This window comes from Anser brachyrhynchus, assembly GCF_964034855.1.
Source record: "Anser brachyrhynchus genome assembly, chromosome: 15".
Lineage (NCBI taxonomy): Eukaryota > Metazoa > Chordata > Aves > Anseriformes > Anatidae > Anser > Anser brachyrhynchus.
This window is the reverse complement of record NC_137733.1, coordinates 15470294-15485578: the sequence shown is the minus strand read 5'-3', so window position 1 is coordinate 15485578 and position 15285 is coordinate 15470294. Positions and strand designations below refer to the sequence as shown.

The following is a 15285-nucleotide window of genomic DNA, read 5'->3' as shown; positions in this document are numbered from 1 at the left end:
TCCATCGCCGTTGATGCTACCCCGTGTGCTCGTAACCCTCACGCATGTGCCTACTTTGCCACAGGCATCGCTGTGTTTTCTCTAGACCTCTGTAACACACCAAAAGCCTTCTCTCGCAGATGCTGAGCTCAGGTTATGTTCTCCTACTTACATGTAACATACCTGACATCAGCTGGGTTAGAAGAGATGTGGCAGAGTCCAGACCGACAAGACCTGCTCTGGGCCTTTTCTCAAAACTGGAGTTGAAGCTTTGCTGGGTTTGGAGCTTTTGGGCTCTCATTTCCATCCTGCTTCTCACCCTTCCTGGTTTGTGGCAGGGGCCCATTATGTGAAAAGGTTGTCCTCTAGCCTGAGACAGTGGTAAGAACAGAGAACACTTGGGAGAGAAGAGGACCTGGTTGTTAAAGGTGTGGAGGTCCCTTCTGCAGGCACAAGAGGTTTGGCTCAGCCTGATAACCCTGCCACAGTTCTTGAAGACTTCGCTGCTGGGTAGAAGCACTTGGCCATTTCACATGGCCTGCTTGAAGCAGTTCTCCCAAGGACTTTGCCCTGCATCCGTGTGTGTATTAGACGTGGCAAGGCCATGGTGTGGTTGTGACGGCTGCCAACCAAGCAGCAGGGCCTGCACTCACTGCGTTGCCTTTTTGTCTTTTTCTGCAGAAGCCCAGCGCAGGCCTTACTACGCGGACTATTCTCCGGCACGGAAGTACATTCACAGCCTCTGCACCAGCCACTACCTCGACCTCTTCATCACGTTCATTATTGGCATCAATGTCATCACCATGTCAATGGAGCACTACAACCAGCCAAAGGTAAGAGCTGCCCAGCAATGTGTGGGCTGTGAAACACGGCAGCGTGGGGGTGGCAGCCAACCCCACTTCCCTGGGACCGTTCCCTGTTGTTTGAGACCCTCAGCAGCCTCCAGGTTCAGTGTCACACATCCATCTTCCTCTAGGCCAGCTCTGCATTCAGTCACTTGCCACAGTCAAAAGCTTGATTCCCTTGCTCTTGTATGAAAACAAAACAAAACAAAACAACAACAAAAGAAATAGTGAATAAGGCTAATGGAGTGTGAACTAAAATTTTACTAGCCTCACACTGTAAAACAATCCAGAGTTTTAGAATATTCTGTTAATGGGTATAACCATGAAGCTAATGCATGCACAACAGCATTTAATTTCCTCAATGAATTTGAAATAAGCCAACTTAAGTTCGGCCCTTCTTTTCTTCACATATCATAAAATCCTTTCCCAAGAAAACCTTTGGTATAAATCATATAGCCCTTCCATTTGCTGTATATATTAACCTTCCATTGCATTATCATTCAGGGAGCTCTAGGCTCAGTGCTTGCTTTTTTAGTATTGCACAGTTTGCCAGGTAACTTGCAAATGTCTCCCAGAAGCTAAGCCAGGGGGGCCCCAAGCCACGGGATACCTTGTGTGTTATGCCAGCTGACTGTGCTGTTCTACCCCTGTAACTCCCTTATATAACAGTCTCTGCTTCACGTGTAAATGTTACGTATCCAGATTAGATCTTATTTATGCTTGTTTTATGTTCATGTAAAACACCATGGTGTGAACCTGAATGCAAACGATCACAAGTGACCTAAGAATTTAGGCTCAGGCAGTGAGCTTTATATGAAATAGTATATAGTCCCATATTCTTTTAAGGTAGCCATTTTATTTTAGGGAGAAATGTAGGGAGAGTAGTGCACTGAGGATCGCTAATGTCTGAAAAATTTTCATCTCCCATTCCCAAAAAATCAGTGCATGTTCATCCCATATATCTAGGGTCAGCAAAGCATAGCCATCACACAAACGTGAAAAGGAGAGCTTTCCCGTGGCCTGAGGGTTCCTCTGTCAACAAAGCAGAAAAGCTTTTTTCCCCTTCTCTAATACATTCTATTTCCAGTTGTGTCTATTTTGAAGTTTATTGTTGTCATTTTTTATTGTAATACACCTATCCTACATTTAACTAAATTTCCCTTCCCTCCCCTCTCTCTCCAAATCCCTACTCAACCAAAGAGCTGTTTTACTCTGCAACTATCTATTTTAAGGTCCAAGCAAGATTCTTTTGCTATTGTTGGCCTCCAGTTCCAATGAAATCCATTATAAACACTCATCATCTTAAAGTATAAACACTGTGGATTCCTGACTTCCGAGAGCAGCTCTATAGAGAGAGTGAACATTGCACCAAATATGGATATACTTTGCCTAGCTCTAGAGATGTAACATTTTTCAAGAAGGCAAGACTTAATCCATCCCCAACATTATTTATTTTTCTGAGCATTTTAATCAAAGCCATTGTCCTAAGGATTGCCATGTTGGAATGAAGAAATCATCCATCAAGTCTTTTATTCTACCCAAGGCTACGCAGTTCAGAAAAAGTAAATTTTATTAGATGGGGAAAGGGTAAAGCTTTCTTTCTGCCCCAGACCTTGAACAATTTCTGTGGTGAAGTTGGAGGATTGATGGCTCTCATTGTTTTTAGCACAACAACTATTAGTGCTTATGAAGTTTTTGTTTACATCAGTTTCTAATCCTTTATTTGAGTTTTGCTGTGTGATTTAGTGCAATTTTGTAACAGAGCTCTGCAATCTATTATGACTTTACTTCTTACATCTCTGTGCTTATGCCACCCTTGTTTCTGCCAGTCCCTCTACGCTGGGTCTTGGAAAGGGCAGCTCGGTTGGTCTAACTGGTGCCTCTCTTTTCAGTCCCTGGATGAAGCCCTGAAGTATTGCAACTACGTGTTCACCATAGTTTTTGTGTTCGAGGCAGTTCTGAAGTTGGTGGCATTTGGTTTTCGAAGGTTCTTTAAGGACAGGTAAGAGTATTTTAAACTCCTGTGCTTTTGGGATAGAACTGTATTGACCCAGTTTCAAAGCCAGATGCTGAGTAAATGTAGCATCACTACAGTAGTACCACATACTGTGTGCAGGAGAGAGCAAAAGGCTGTCTCTCCATAGGTGCAAACTTTATAGCGTAGGAGCTAAAAATCCTAAGAACTGCTGGTACTGCTTTGTAGAGGGAATTCAGGAAATCTTACAAAATTCTAGATACTTTCCTTCTGGCAGTATCTGCCTCTCTGCCAGATCTGACCAGCTCAGCCTAGAGCTCACCTGTTGGATATCAATGTAGTCCTCAGAAGAGTAGTTTTAGCAACCTAAGCTCAGAAGCTTAGTCCCAAAAGCAACTCTGTTTTGCCAGTGGACCAAACCAGTCCATTGGCAGTCTGCTGCCTTTGTAAAGGCCCTTGGCAAAGACACAGATAGTTGTGTTCAGCCCCACTGCCTTCAGATCCCAGCTTCAGAGACCTACAGATCGTATTCTGCCACGCAGTTAGCCAGAAGCGATTGTATGTGAGAGCACATTGCGGTCTGGCAACTTGCTGGGGAACAGGGTGAGATCAGACGCTTTTCCACAAAACCAGCATGTTTGCCTCATTTACCCTGACTGAACGGTTGGAAGCCGCTATGAGCAAGATTGTTTAATGGGGAAATTGTGTAGGAAAGCCGCTCAGTTTCTCCACATCTCACTGTCTTTCAGTGTTGTTGTGGAAGGACCTCTACAATTGTTAGGCTGTAAATCAGTGAAGTTACTCAAGTGGAGTGATTGAAGGGACAGGTGACATAACATGCAAGCAGCTGTATTGCATCGCATCAAAGGTTCCTCTACTAGTGTCTTGTCCCTGAAAGTGGCTCCAACTGGATACAGGGGAACAATAGGGACTGGGAAGTAGGCAGTGGCACATCCCAGAGTACAATCCTAGCCAGCAGCAGCTTGTAGCTCAGGACTGGCTGTGCCAGCTTCAGTGAGTTGATTTTATCCCACACAGAAGATCATGGGTCCAGATCCGACAGCAGAGGGGCATTTGGAATTTGCTTGTGATTGTTTTAACAGTTAATTCTCTGCTCTTGGATGTCTGTCAGCATACCATTCTTTTTTTATTGTCCTTCCTCTCTTTGTTAGGTGGAATCAGCTGGATTTGGCCATAGTTCTCTTATCAATTGTGGGAATCACACTGGAGGAAATTGAGATGAATGCTGCACTGCCTATCAATCCCACAATAATACGCATCATGCGGGTGCTGAGAATAGCAAGAGGTACGGCCTGCTCCATAGGTCTTCAGCCATCCCTCCAGACACGTCAGGAAACGGTTTGGCCATTTGTTCTTCTAGTCCTGCTGTTTCAGTTTGATTTGAGAACAGTTAGCAGATAAGCCTGCAGAATGTCAAACCAGAAACAAGCTAGGTGGGGTACTGTGGGTGTTTGAAGTGTCTCAAATTGGTCTTTGATTCACACCCAGGATGGCAGTCCTTTTGTACTGACACTAGACGAGATCAGAACTGGTGGAGAAGGGAGGATCAGAGTTAGAGATGATGCTTTTCCCTGAGGAAGTGTCTCCCCATCAGTCTCCCATTTTCTTGCTAGGGCATGCTGGAGTTCTGTGGCTTTTGGTCTGTTTTACTAACATCGTTAACATTAGTTGGTGTGGGATGTAGTCAGGATGTTTGGATGTTCTGCGGGCCCTACCAGGATGCAGTGAGCTTGCCATCTGTGTGAATGAATGTAAGAGAGATGTAAGCCCTCCCTTACAAGATCTGAAGCTGTATTTCCTTTATGGGTTTTCCTTGAGATATTTCCCAGCCCTGCTGACCAGGATTTGGTTTTCATTGTAGTGCTGAAACTGCTTAAAATGGCAACCGGAATGCGAGCTCTCCTGGACACAGTGGTACAAGCGCTTCCCCAGGTAAGCCTCCAGACTTTATCCATGCCCAGCTTGTTCCTCTTGGTGGACTGCACCTTTTGGGCCTGGGGATAGCTCTGTGCCATGGTGTTTGGTGGGCACTGGAAGCCACCTGGGGAGGATATCAGCTTTCTCCACTGCCACCAGTGCTTTGGTAGAGAAGTTTTGTATGGTACATCCTGCCAACATAGCCTGTGTTAGATGGGAGAACCAGGATGATGGAAAAAGAGTTAACAGAGAGCATACTGCTGTAGACAGAGCTCTGTTAAAATGCAGAATTCACTGGAGAGTTTGGGAAACACCAGAACAAAATGAGAAAACTGTTAGTGAAAGCACGGGAAGTAGATAGCTTCCAGCTCAGCAGTTCTCTGTGAGAGATGAGCAGCCACAGTTATTGACATGCATTGACAGAGGAGCTGCAGACTTTAAAAGCCAAATAGGAGAGACGTTTCTGAGTGTTAAAAGCTTGAAGTGGGGTCTCAAATCACTGTATTCTCATGTGGTGCAAGAGGAACAAAGATTCTGCCAATCTTAATGGTAATTGGTAGGATCCTTCAAGTGTTCAGTTCCTGGGACCGCTTTTTTATGGGTCAATTTATTTGAAAAGAGAAGGATAGAAATTTTGCTGACTTGTACCCTTACCCCAAAAGAATCTAAAGCTCATCAGAAGAATTCCAAGTTTAGGGCCCCTTTGTTTTTAAAATCTTGTACTACTTAAGTTTTGTCCTGCTAGTTTGTGGGTTTGGCGGTCTGATTCTTAATCTTTCAGTCCTCAGAGTCAGCTCAGCTGCCCACACTTTCCTATTTCACATATAACCAGACAGCACTGGAGGTGGAGACTGTAGGTTCTTGTGGACTCATTCACCCCTGTACAAAATGCTAAGAGATTAGAAAGGAAATATTTCTCTGCTTTGCCCAGAAGAGGTTGGCAACGTGAGGTGCCAGGCCGCTGAGGATCAGGCAGGGGAACTCTGCGGTGTTCTGTGAGCCGGCAGTTCGGATGCAGTACTTCAAGAAGCATGGGCAGACAAGTCCTTAGTTTTCAACCCATCCAGAACATCTCACAGCTGGAAGTTCTGGAAGGAACTGTATGAGTGGGCCTGCTCTGTTTGGTGTAAAAGTCAGCATAGTGTGCTCTGGGATGGACTGGGAGAGTCAGGCCTCCCCTCTCCCCAACACAGCCCCATCAGCACGGGGGGGATGGCAGCACACCATGCTGGGTGGTCACATCTTGATCAGCTTCAGCTGTCTGCAGAGGGATCACATCTCAAAGGCTTGGCCAAAAGCACACACCGTGTAGACATCACTTCCAGAATATGAGAGGCCACATGAGAATTAGTAGAACTAGTGTATGCAATTACCCAAATATACCTCTGTGAGCTAGTTGCTGAGTGCAAGAAGCCCATGATCTATCGAAAATGAACTGGGAAACAAGGGGAATTTCTTTTTCTTGGAAAGGCCTGTCTACTTTTCATCACTGCCATAAAGATGTTTCTAATCTGAGACATTTGCCCTTTGGTATTCATATCTCCTTTTCAGTGAAGGATCTTGGCTGAGACTAACGTATGGAATTTACCAACTTGACCCCTGTTTTGGCATTTCAAAAAAGCTTTTGATTTGTGTCTATTATTTTTCTTTCGAAAGCATTGTGATTATAGAGCATATTTTCTCTCTCGCCTTGTTTTTTTCACCCCAAAACAATAGGGTGGCTGCACGCCAGGCTTTTTGTTTCCTTGGGGTGTTTATGCAGTTAACATTCAAACTAAAGTCTCTTTTAAAGGGAAATCCTGAGGGGTATTCCAAGCAGATCTTGTGCAGATAAAAACGCCACTTTGCCCCTCAGTGAAATTCATAAGATAAGAAGGGAAGCTTGGGGAGACCTCTCCCACAATGATCACTTTTCATAAAGCTACAGTTTTCATTTCAAAGGCAGGGGAAGAGAGTTCCTACTGTAATTAATTTAGTGGCCTAAAGCCACAGCTGGAAAATCCTCCTTGAATGTGTCTAAGTGACAAAATTGAATTCCATGTTTATTCATTAACTTTTTGGGGAAAAAATCTTTCTCTGGTGTTTGTAGAACATCCATTTATGGGCTTACCATAATAAGATAGTCATTCCAGTGCACATATTCTTCTTTTTCTTCTGGGTGATTTTCATCAGCTTCTTACTTTTTTTTTATTCAGCAGCAGGGAGAGCTTGAGTAACACCTAGAGAACCAACTATCCCCAGCCTTGGGGAATGTTAGCATTTTGATCCAATATTGAGGATGTCACAATACAGGCTAAGTCCTCTCTCTTTGAATACAGGCTGACCTTAAGCTTCTGTTTTCAGTGCAGGAGGACTTCCTACCCTGCTGTATCCTTCTTGTCAAGTAACCTGGTGTCTGCCCCTTCACAGTGATCTTCTCCTTCACCAGGTGTCTGAAAATAAAGAGATGGAATGAAGGAGTACAAAAAAGGAGAGGCAAGAGAGACAGAAAGAACAGTCCGCTATCTCCATGCCCTCTTAGCCCCAGCAAGTGTTTGGGATAGTTTGAATGAATCGTGACATTCCTGCCATAGACCATCTGTGCTTGTGCTGTGTGGGTTCTTTTACCCCCTACTGTAAAGTCTTGAGGCAGTATCTCCTTTTCAAACAGGAACCCAAGTTTTCTAATTTCGCAGCTGGTTGGCCGAGAGGTTGACCCGGTAGTGGGGCCAGGGTCACCCAGAAAGGCACCGTCAGCCTCAGCTCTGAACCACGGTGTTCCCTTTTTGGACAATGAAAGAAACCTGTCAGGGGCTCCAAAGCATGAAGTGCTAAAATCTGTTGCACTGGTATAAACTTGAAATAGATCCTCTGTTTTAAACAAAGCAGCTAAAAACGGAGCTGGGCTAGCGTGACCAGCTCTGACTTCATCGCTTAGACATTGCCAGACCCAATTCAGCCAGTTCAGTCCTGCTGTTCACAGATCAAAAACTCCCCTGTGACCACAGAGGCCTGCTCCTAGCATAACACAAGCCCCAGAGCTCTGGGTTGAACTTCAACACGTCTTAAAAGCCACCCCATCTTCTTTTAAGTACGGGAAGTGTTAAGGAATCAACCATCCCCTGCTGGTGAAATACATTCTTCCAGTAGGTGTTTATTCCTTCTGGTGAAAAAATCTAGTGTTTTTGGTCTGAATTAGCCAAGTTTGTTTTTTCATTGGATGTTACTTTGCTTTTTTAATTTAGAAACTCCTCCTTTTTGGAGGTAATAAGAGAAAAAATAATTTCTTGCACTCTCGCAAATAGAAGAACATTGAAATCCTTTAATCTCTCTGTATCAAGCAGGTTTTCAAGATCTGTTTCAAGTTTTTTCCTCTTCTTTATGATCTCTGGCCCCTTTAAGGCTGTGTAATGAATTATACCACCCTTATGCTTCAGCTTTCTGCTCACTTGCTTATACATCTGGTGGTTACATCAGTTCTGTAAGCAATGTCTGCTCTGGAGGACTCCTGTTCGATGGTAATCCTTTAGTCTCGTTCACATCCCCTACTTTCCAAAGTACAATTCACCTTTCCTGTAGCATGGCCCACACTTGACTCTTGGATTTGCAACTTCGCATTTGGTTGGATTAAAATGATCACTGTGTAAGTGAATCCCCCATACCGAGCAGCCTCGCTCGCTCTGCACAGCACTTCTGGTATCGATTGCCAGTAAGAAAACCTACAGCCAGTGCTAAGCTGCCGGTGCTGTCCCTGACAGAGAGGAATAAGAGAAATCCAGGCCAACTGCCACCCTGACTGTGCGGGGCCAACCGTAGTAAAATGTGGACTTTTCCTATTGAGTCTTATTAGCAGGAATAGCAGCAAACACAGAGGGAGCAGGGGGTGTTGGTTTTCCATCAGCCTTTTTGATGCTATGATTTCACTTCAGCAAATAACGAAGGTTTTAATTCTAAAGTGAATGAGACATTTACAGAAAGACAAAATACAACCTGACAGCTGAAGAGAGCCTGTTTTGCAAGGTGGTCTGTATAGTTTTTTATCCTCTTTTTCCTGATGCTCCTTTGCACCACTCCAGTTCTGTTAAAGTGACTTCTGCTTTGCACCCCTGTGACTAAGAGTGAAATCCAGCCCATCTATTTAAACCATCTGGGTTCTTCTTCTTTTTTCTCACTTGGTCTGTGGACAGCACATTAATTAAATGCAGGACTGTACAGTATACCTCCTCCTTGTCTTCAAAGCTTGGAACTCCCCCCACACACAGTCTGTGCCAAGAAAAAAAGTGAAGAACTCCTCGTCCTATTAGTCCCTTGAAGGACAGTCTCTAGTTTGCTCCTAGCCGGGAGTTCAGCCCTTCTTGGTGGTGCAGTTCCTGTGCTTATCTCCAGCTGTTGAAGACATATTTTGGCATTGTCTAACAGCAGTTATGGGACACAAACAATAACCTGCTTTTGCCAGATGCTGAAAACCCACAGTGACTGTGAAGCTGAGAACAAGAATAGAAATGTTTCAACAGCAAGTGTTTCAGGTGCGACTGATTCTGGAAGAGGGGTAGGTGTGTGCTATGCTGCGCACCAGAGAGCTTTGCAGAGCTGTCTGGGAGATGTCAGTAGAGGAGGGAAACAGAAATCACTAAGAAACCACTGTTCTGCTGGCTCTTAGCACTGGTCTCTGTGGGGCTGAAGGGATATACAGAAAGGGGAGCTGGTTCGGTTCAGCTAGTGGCCTTGTGTTTGCACCAACAAGGTGATCTGAGCCTCAAGGGTGTCTGTCTGGCCCTTTCCCCTAGTCCTGGAATTCACACAGATGGCCTCTGTTTTCCAAGCAGACAAATGTGCCCATTTTCTCTTGGGTTTAATGCATAAATTACCCTGTGTTTTCTTGCTTCCAAGATTATTGCTTTGGCTCAAGAGTGCTGGAAGGAAGATGAGGAGGACTCATGTCCTTGGAAAGGATTGGCAGAGGCTTAGTTTTATGAGATATTGTTCTTGACAGGCATCCCAGGGAGCTGTGTGTGCCTTGCCTGCATGGACAACTGAAATGCCAAGGTGTGGGCCAGCGATGCAGAAATAATTGATGTCAGAGCAGGAAGAGGCACAAGAAGAACTGCAGTGTGCCTCAGCCAGCCATTGCAGGAGCGGGACAGCAGAAGACATGTATTTCATCAATGCCTCTCCGAGAGCAGGGAGAGCAGGCTCTTGAGGGATTTGGGCAGGATCGCCCAGCTGACAGTGCAACAGAGGAGTGATGGTGCCCAGGTGGCTGGCATCCTGTTGCACGAGATCAGCACATTAATAACGAGTGCAGTAACTTGCCTCTAGCCCTTGGCATCTCAGCATCCCGAGAGGCTTCCCACAGCGGGTGAGAACCACTGTCCTCGTGTAATGCTCCGATGAGGAGCAGAGGCACGGTGATCCACAAGGGAAATGGCCTTGCTGATAGTGGTGTGATCTGCTACAGAGGGAAACTGAGAAATGGGAGAATCGTGCAGATCTCATCCTCTGTGTCCCACTGACAGCAGGACCGGCCTGTGCCCAGAGGGAACGTACATCACACCTCCTATAGCTTGGCATCGTTTTTTATCGCTTGGGAGGCACAACACTTTTACATATCAAGCTAACACAACCTACTTTAGTTTCTTCGTGTCCCTGTGTTGGCAGATATTGGCTTTTTACTGGCGTAGGTCAGAGGCTGGGCTCTGATGGGACATGTGGTGGTGCTTTGCTACTGCAGCCTCCCTTAGGGAGAGGCAAAAAGCTAATGGCAGTGAAGTCTGCAATAGCTAAAGCAGAGACAGCCTCCCAGACTGTGCAGGAGCAGTGGGAAAAGGGTTTTGCTGGATGTGTGGAGAACGGAGTTGCTTTCCTTACTGCTAAGCAGGGTTACTCCAAGGCTTTTGCAGCAGTTGATCACAGATCCGTCTGGAAGGCACCGTGTTGGGGGGAGGTAACTCAGGGCCTCCCTGCTCCTCCAGTGGGTTAGAACCACCAAAGGGGATGGAGGACTCGGCCTCTGTCCCTGCAGCACCCCCGCACCAGGAACACAGACACATTTTCCAGCAGTAGATGGCAGCCAGGATGCCAGGAGTGAAGGTCCAGGAGGAATCACAAATATTCACCTGTGGCTCCGTCTTCTCCTGTGGCCTCTCTGGGGTACTTTAGGGCACCAACAACATCTCCAAGACGTTCTTCATCTCTGCTTCACTCCCTATGGGCCCCAGCCTCCCCCCCAGCACTGGAGCCATGGCAGATGATGGATAGCCCCTGGCTGACAGGGAGAGGGGTTATTTGTAGTTTTCTCTGCCCGGCCAAAGGCACCAGCCCAAGTCAGGGGGAGTCTGATGGATAAACAGAGCATGGGCTGACCTGTTCAGAGCTGCTAGAGCAGAACCACTTTTCAGAGCCTGCCTGGCTGCCAAAGCTGAGGTTGCTGACCAGAGCTGGATCTCCATCCCCGATGGAGAGTCCAGCACAGGAATCCCAGCCTTTGGATGCTGGGGAAAAGTGCCTGGATGTGCTCCTGCCCCCTCCCGTTCCTCACAGCAACATGATTCACGCACAATCTTTTTCTTGTCTGGTCTCAATAGATCTCAAAGTGCTTTAGAGACATTAATTACCTATCCGCAAGGGTATTACAAATGGGTACGTCGAGTTACAGGAGGCGAATGACTCACTCAAGGTCACAGACACACATGCAGTCTGCTTTCTCGGCGGCTCAGCAGCCGCTGGCTGACCTCGCTGCCTCTGCCTCAGCCCATCTCTGGGAGCAAGCCTTGGGTCCTTCTCCGTGCTCATGCCTTGGTGAAGGCCGTGGGCTGAAGAGGACCTTCCTTTCCTTTCCCTTCCCATCCCGAGGGACATGTACCAGAAAGGCATGGGCTAAGACAGACAAAATATTAAATCTGGCACTGACTTGTACTGGTTCAGCAGAGCCAGGAGCTGCACAAATAGACCAAATGGTTTTGCTGGGGTGCCTGAGAGGTAAGCCATTTGCTCAGCATCAGGTGTTCTTGTGCTGCTGAGAGACTCGTGCCCTGTCCAGCCACAGGAGGCACCAGCTGCCCGCACTCATCCCTGCGGCTGTTAGGTCTGCAGGGGTGGTCAGGGCAGTGAGGTGTTCCTGGGCACCTGGAAAACTACCTGCTTCTTAGCTTACACCACAGAGCAGCTCCAGATGTCTGGTGCAGGGTGGGCTGGAGTTTAATAACAGTAAAGGTGGTGCCACCAGCCATCCCAGGGCCTTTCACTTGCTGCTGTCTCCCACCTTTCTCTTCCATGTGGCCACGTTTCCACCTCAGTGTCAGACTTCAGTCACTTCCCAAGAGATCCTGTGCATCAGCCAAGCTTTGAAACTGACCCTGGGGCTGCTCTCAGCCAAGGGCAGAAGCATCCTCAAACAGCAGCAAACACCACACTTACAGACTTCTAAGCATTTCTAGAGTATGCCTGTGGTTGAGATGCCTTGAGCAGCCTGTACAGCAACCCCACGAGTGTAAACTGGTCTTTGAAGGACTAGTTATGAGACATGTTGGTTCAGTAAAGTAGTTAGTCACAATCTTAAATACAGAATGTTTTACAAACGCACACAAGGCAAATTGTTTATGAGCAAATGTCGGCTCAGTTCAAAAGTACCAGTTATGAGTGCTTATGCGTGCAAGGCAGTCATGCTTTGAATGTGGGGAGGTAGGCAATAGTTTTGACTGATAACCTGGTAATAACTTTGATGTTAGTCTGAATTCCTTGGAATTTCATCAATGCCAAAAGTTTGCAGGCTGATTTATTAAGCATTAAAGTAGCAGTAAAATATTCAGCTTATAGGCTGCTTTGAAAAAAATCCAAGACCCTCTTCTGCAGTGCTACAACATCAGGCTTTAATTTACGCTCAACCTAGAAAACTTGTTTATCACTTTTAATTTCCTTCTCTTTAATTATTTGCTCATTTGCCTCCCTGGCAGGGTGTTTGTACACTTGTGCCTCTGCCTGTTTTCCCATATTTTCTGATTTGCAGTCATTTTGCAGACTGCCTCCTAATGTCTTATAAACCATCAGTGGTCCAGCAGACTTGAGCTACAAAGCGTTATTCCAGAAGGCAGTACATGCAAAGAAATAATCCAGACCAGCCATCCACATCACTGTATTATCTCTATTATTCCCTGGAGTATGGTAATAACGTTAGTGGAATTGCAAAGCTCTATGTGTAGTAGACAGTTTAGACTTTATAGCAATTACAGTCTCCACTGGATAATTTCACTGTTGCCATTTCTTTAATACAAAAAAATAAATAAATAAATAAATAAAAGTGATAGCTGTGTTAATTTGATAATAACTGATGTCGTATTGATAACCACAATAATGAAATTAAGCAACACGGTCAAAATATCCATCAGTGCTGTGGCTGTGCTGCCCTAGAGAAGAAAGCTCTCTCAGACTGAAGAATTCACTAGAAGATATCGTGGAGATCGTGCATCCCTTGGCCTGGCTACCTGAATCACCACCTTGCTCATTTTTCCTTAGAGATAAAATGAAGCTCGTGACACCCTGTCTAATGGGAGAGCAATCACTCTACCTCCACTACGAGTCAATAGACACAAGGAACTTAAAAGGGACAGGAAAGGTAAATGCGGGCAGAGTTAGTTGCAGGTAAAATGCAGGTAGTTAGCTGGTCAGGCCACTCTGCCCCTCACATTCCCTGCCTGAATCACTCATAATCTGCTCTTTGAGTTGTTTTAAAGGCTTAGACTCCAGTGCAGATAACTGTAATGCCATTGTTATTAATAACCTTTGTGTTCCCTTTAGCACCATAGCACTTCTATTACCATCCCCTTCAGCCACTTTGCAAATGCGTGCTGATGCCTAATGGCAGCACACCACGCAGCGCTCAGACTGCAAGGTGCCTAAGTGTTAGCATGTGGAATGAGGTTTTTCTTTTGAGACACCAAAAGCTAAAATTCAGGTAGTTGTTGAGAAAAAGCTGTAAATGTCTCTGCAAGGCACCTTACTAGAGTAAGATGTAAATTTCTTGCACATACTCGTTTTCCAAAAGCCCTCCAGGCCAGAAAAACCTTAGAATACCAGGCAGCTCCTCCTGTGGCTTGAGACGTGTCTCATTAACGTCACGGTCTTGAAACCCTCTGCCTTCATGCTCAGAATCAGTCCTGGCAAGCAGAAGGGTGAGGCCTTAAAGCTCATACCAGAGCACCAGGTCACTTAAAGTGCCACTGTCCTGACGTGTGGTGCTGAGTGCCGCCGAGGCTGCAGCTACAGGCTGGCCGCGGTACGACTGCATGCAGCATCCCAGGTAAGTGGAAGCGGGATGGAGAGGCACAGAGACAGCTTTGCTTCTGCTCCTTTCCCCACTCCGGAGGCTTCTCTGGGTCTATTAAAGCAGACCCATGGAAGGAGACCAGGGCGCTGGAAGCCAGGGGAGATAACGATTAGCCTCTGGCCACCAGTGTCCCTCTTTTGCTTATATTTAAAATGTGATGGAGCAATTTAATTTGTGACCTCAACTTGCCTGACCCTTCTTCTGCTTTCTCCTTGTGTAGGTAGGGAACCTTGGCCTACTTTTTATGCTCCTGTTTTTTATCTATGCTGCCCTGGGAGTGGAATTGTTTGGCAAGCTAGGTGAGTAATGTGCCTGACACAATTTATTTCATCCGGTTGATATTTATTTGATATCTAGCTGTTTCCTTTCTTCTCTCTTATTCTTGGGTCTTACTTAGCTTCACAGCTTGAACTCTGAAGATTAAAGCTTTCTCTTGATCTCAGGGTCGCAGATGACACATAAGGATGTAATACAGAACCTGCCTAATGTGCACACACATTTAGAGGTTTGTCCAACACCACTCTTGGCTGTAGAGGAACTATTTACTGTTTAAATATAATTGTCTAGCATGGATTTGTTCACAAAGATGGAAGTTTGCTACTTAAGACAGCACATGAGCCTGCAGAGCTGGATGGTAGTCAGATTCATGTTGGAGGGATGCCACCATAAACATGTCCCTCCTCAGAGCTTCCACCACACTCTATTAGTTTTCTGCACTTGGCTGACATTGCTCTTCCAGCTGCCCAAGTCTTGTCTGTCCATTGTTCTTCTCAGCATCACCTTCCTTTTTCTGCATAAATCAGGAAGTATCACCTGGTTCCTGATTGTCCAGCATCATTTATTCCTCCAGCTCAAGGATGCTGCAGAGCCGGTCGTGCGTGCGTCCACCACTCCAAACATCAGGCAGAGGCAGAGAGAAAACACTACGAACCTGGCTAAGCTGGGCAAGGCATCCACTGCCTTTAAACGTGCTGTTCAGAGGAGACGTGTCTGCCCTCTTGCAGCCTTCTCAATGCTTGCATCCCTGGTAGCATCAGAAGGGCCCGTCCTCCGCCGTGATTTTATGGCTGTCATTAATCCCCTTTATGAGTCCAGCCCTATGCTCAGATTACAAATGCCTGAAAGCAGAATATTTCTTTCAACCCAAGACAAATTATTTTTAAGTCTCCACGGGTTCTGGAAAAAAATTAGTACTGCATCCACCCCAAATGAAATACTGTATGTTTTATATTGCGTGTCTAGATATA

General features: G+C 45.9%; 1 protein-coding gene across 5 annotated transcripts in view; it reads left to right on the top strand.

Moving 5' to 3' along the window:
- The window catches only part of CACNA1H (calcium voltage-gated channel subunit alpha1 H), a 229638-nt gene that overhangs the window by 199324 nt on the left and 15029 nt on the right, over positions 1-15285 (top strand). For all 5 annotated transcript variants that reach the window (XM_080556039.1, XM_080556040.1, XM_080556041.1 and 2 more), the window contains 5 exons: positions 661-812; positions 2717-2826; positions 3972-4105; positions 4682-4752; positions 14259-14337. In XM_080556039.1, the coding sequence (XP_080412165.1) occupies positions 661-812; positions 2717-2826; positions 3972-4105; positions 4682-4752; positions 14259-14337 (546 nt within the window). The remainder of the gene's footprint in view (positions 1-660; positions 813-2716; positions 2827-3971; positions 4106-4681; positions 4753-14258; positions 14338-15285) is intronic.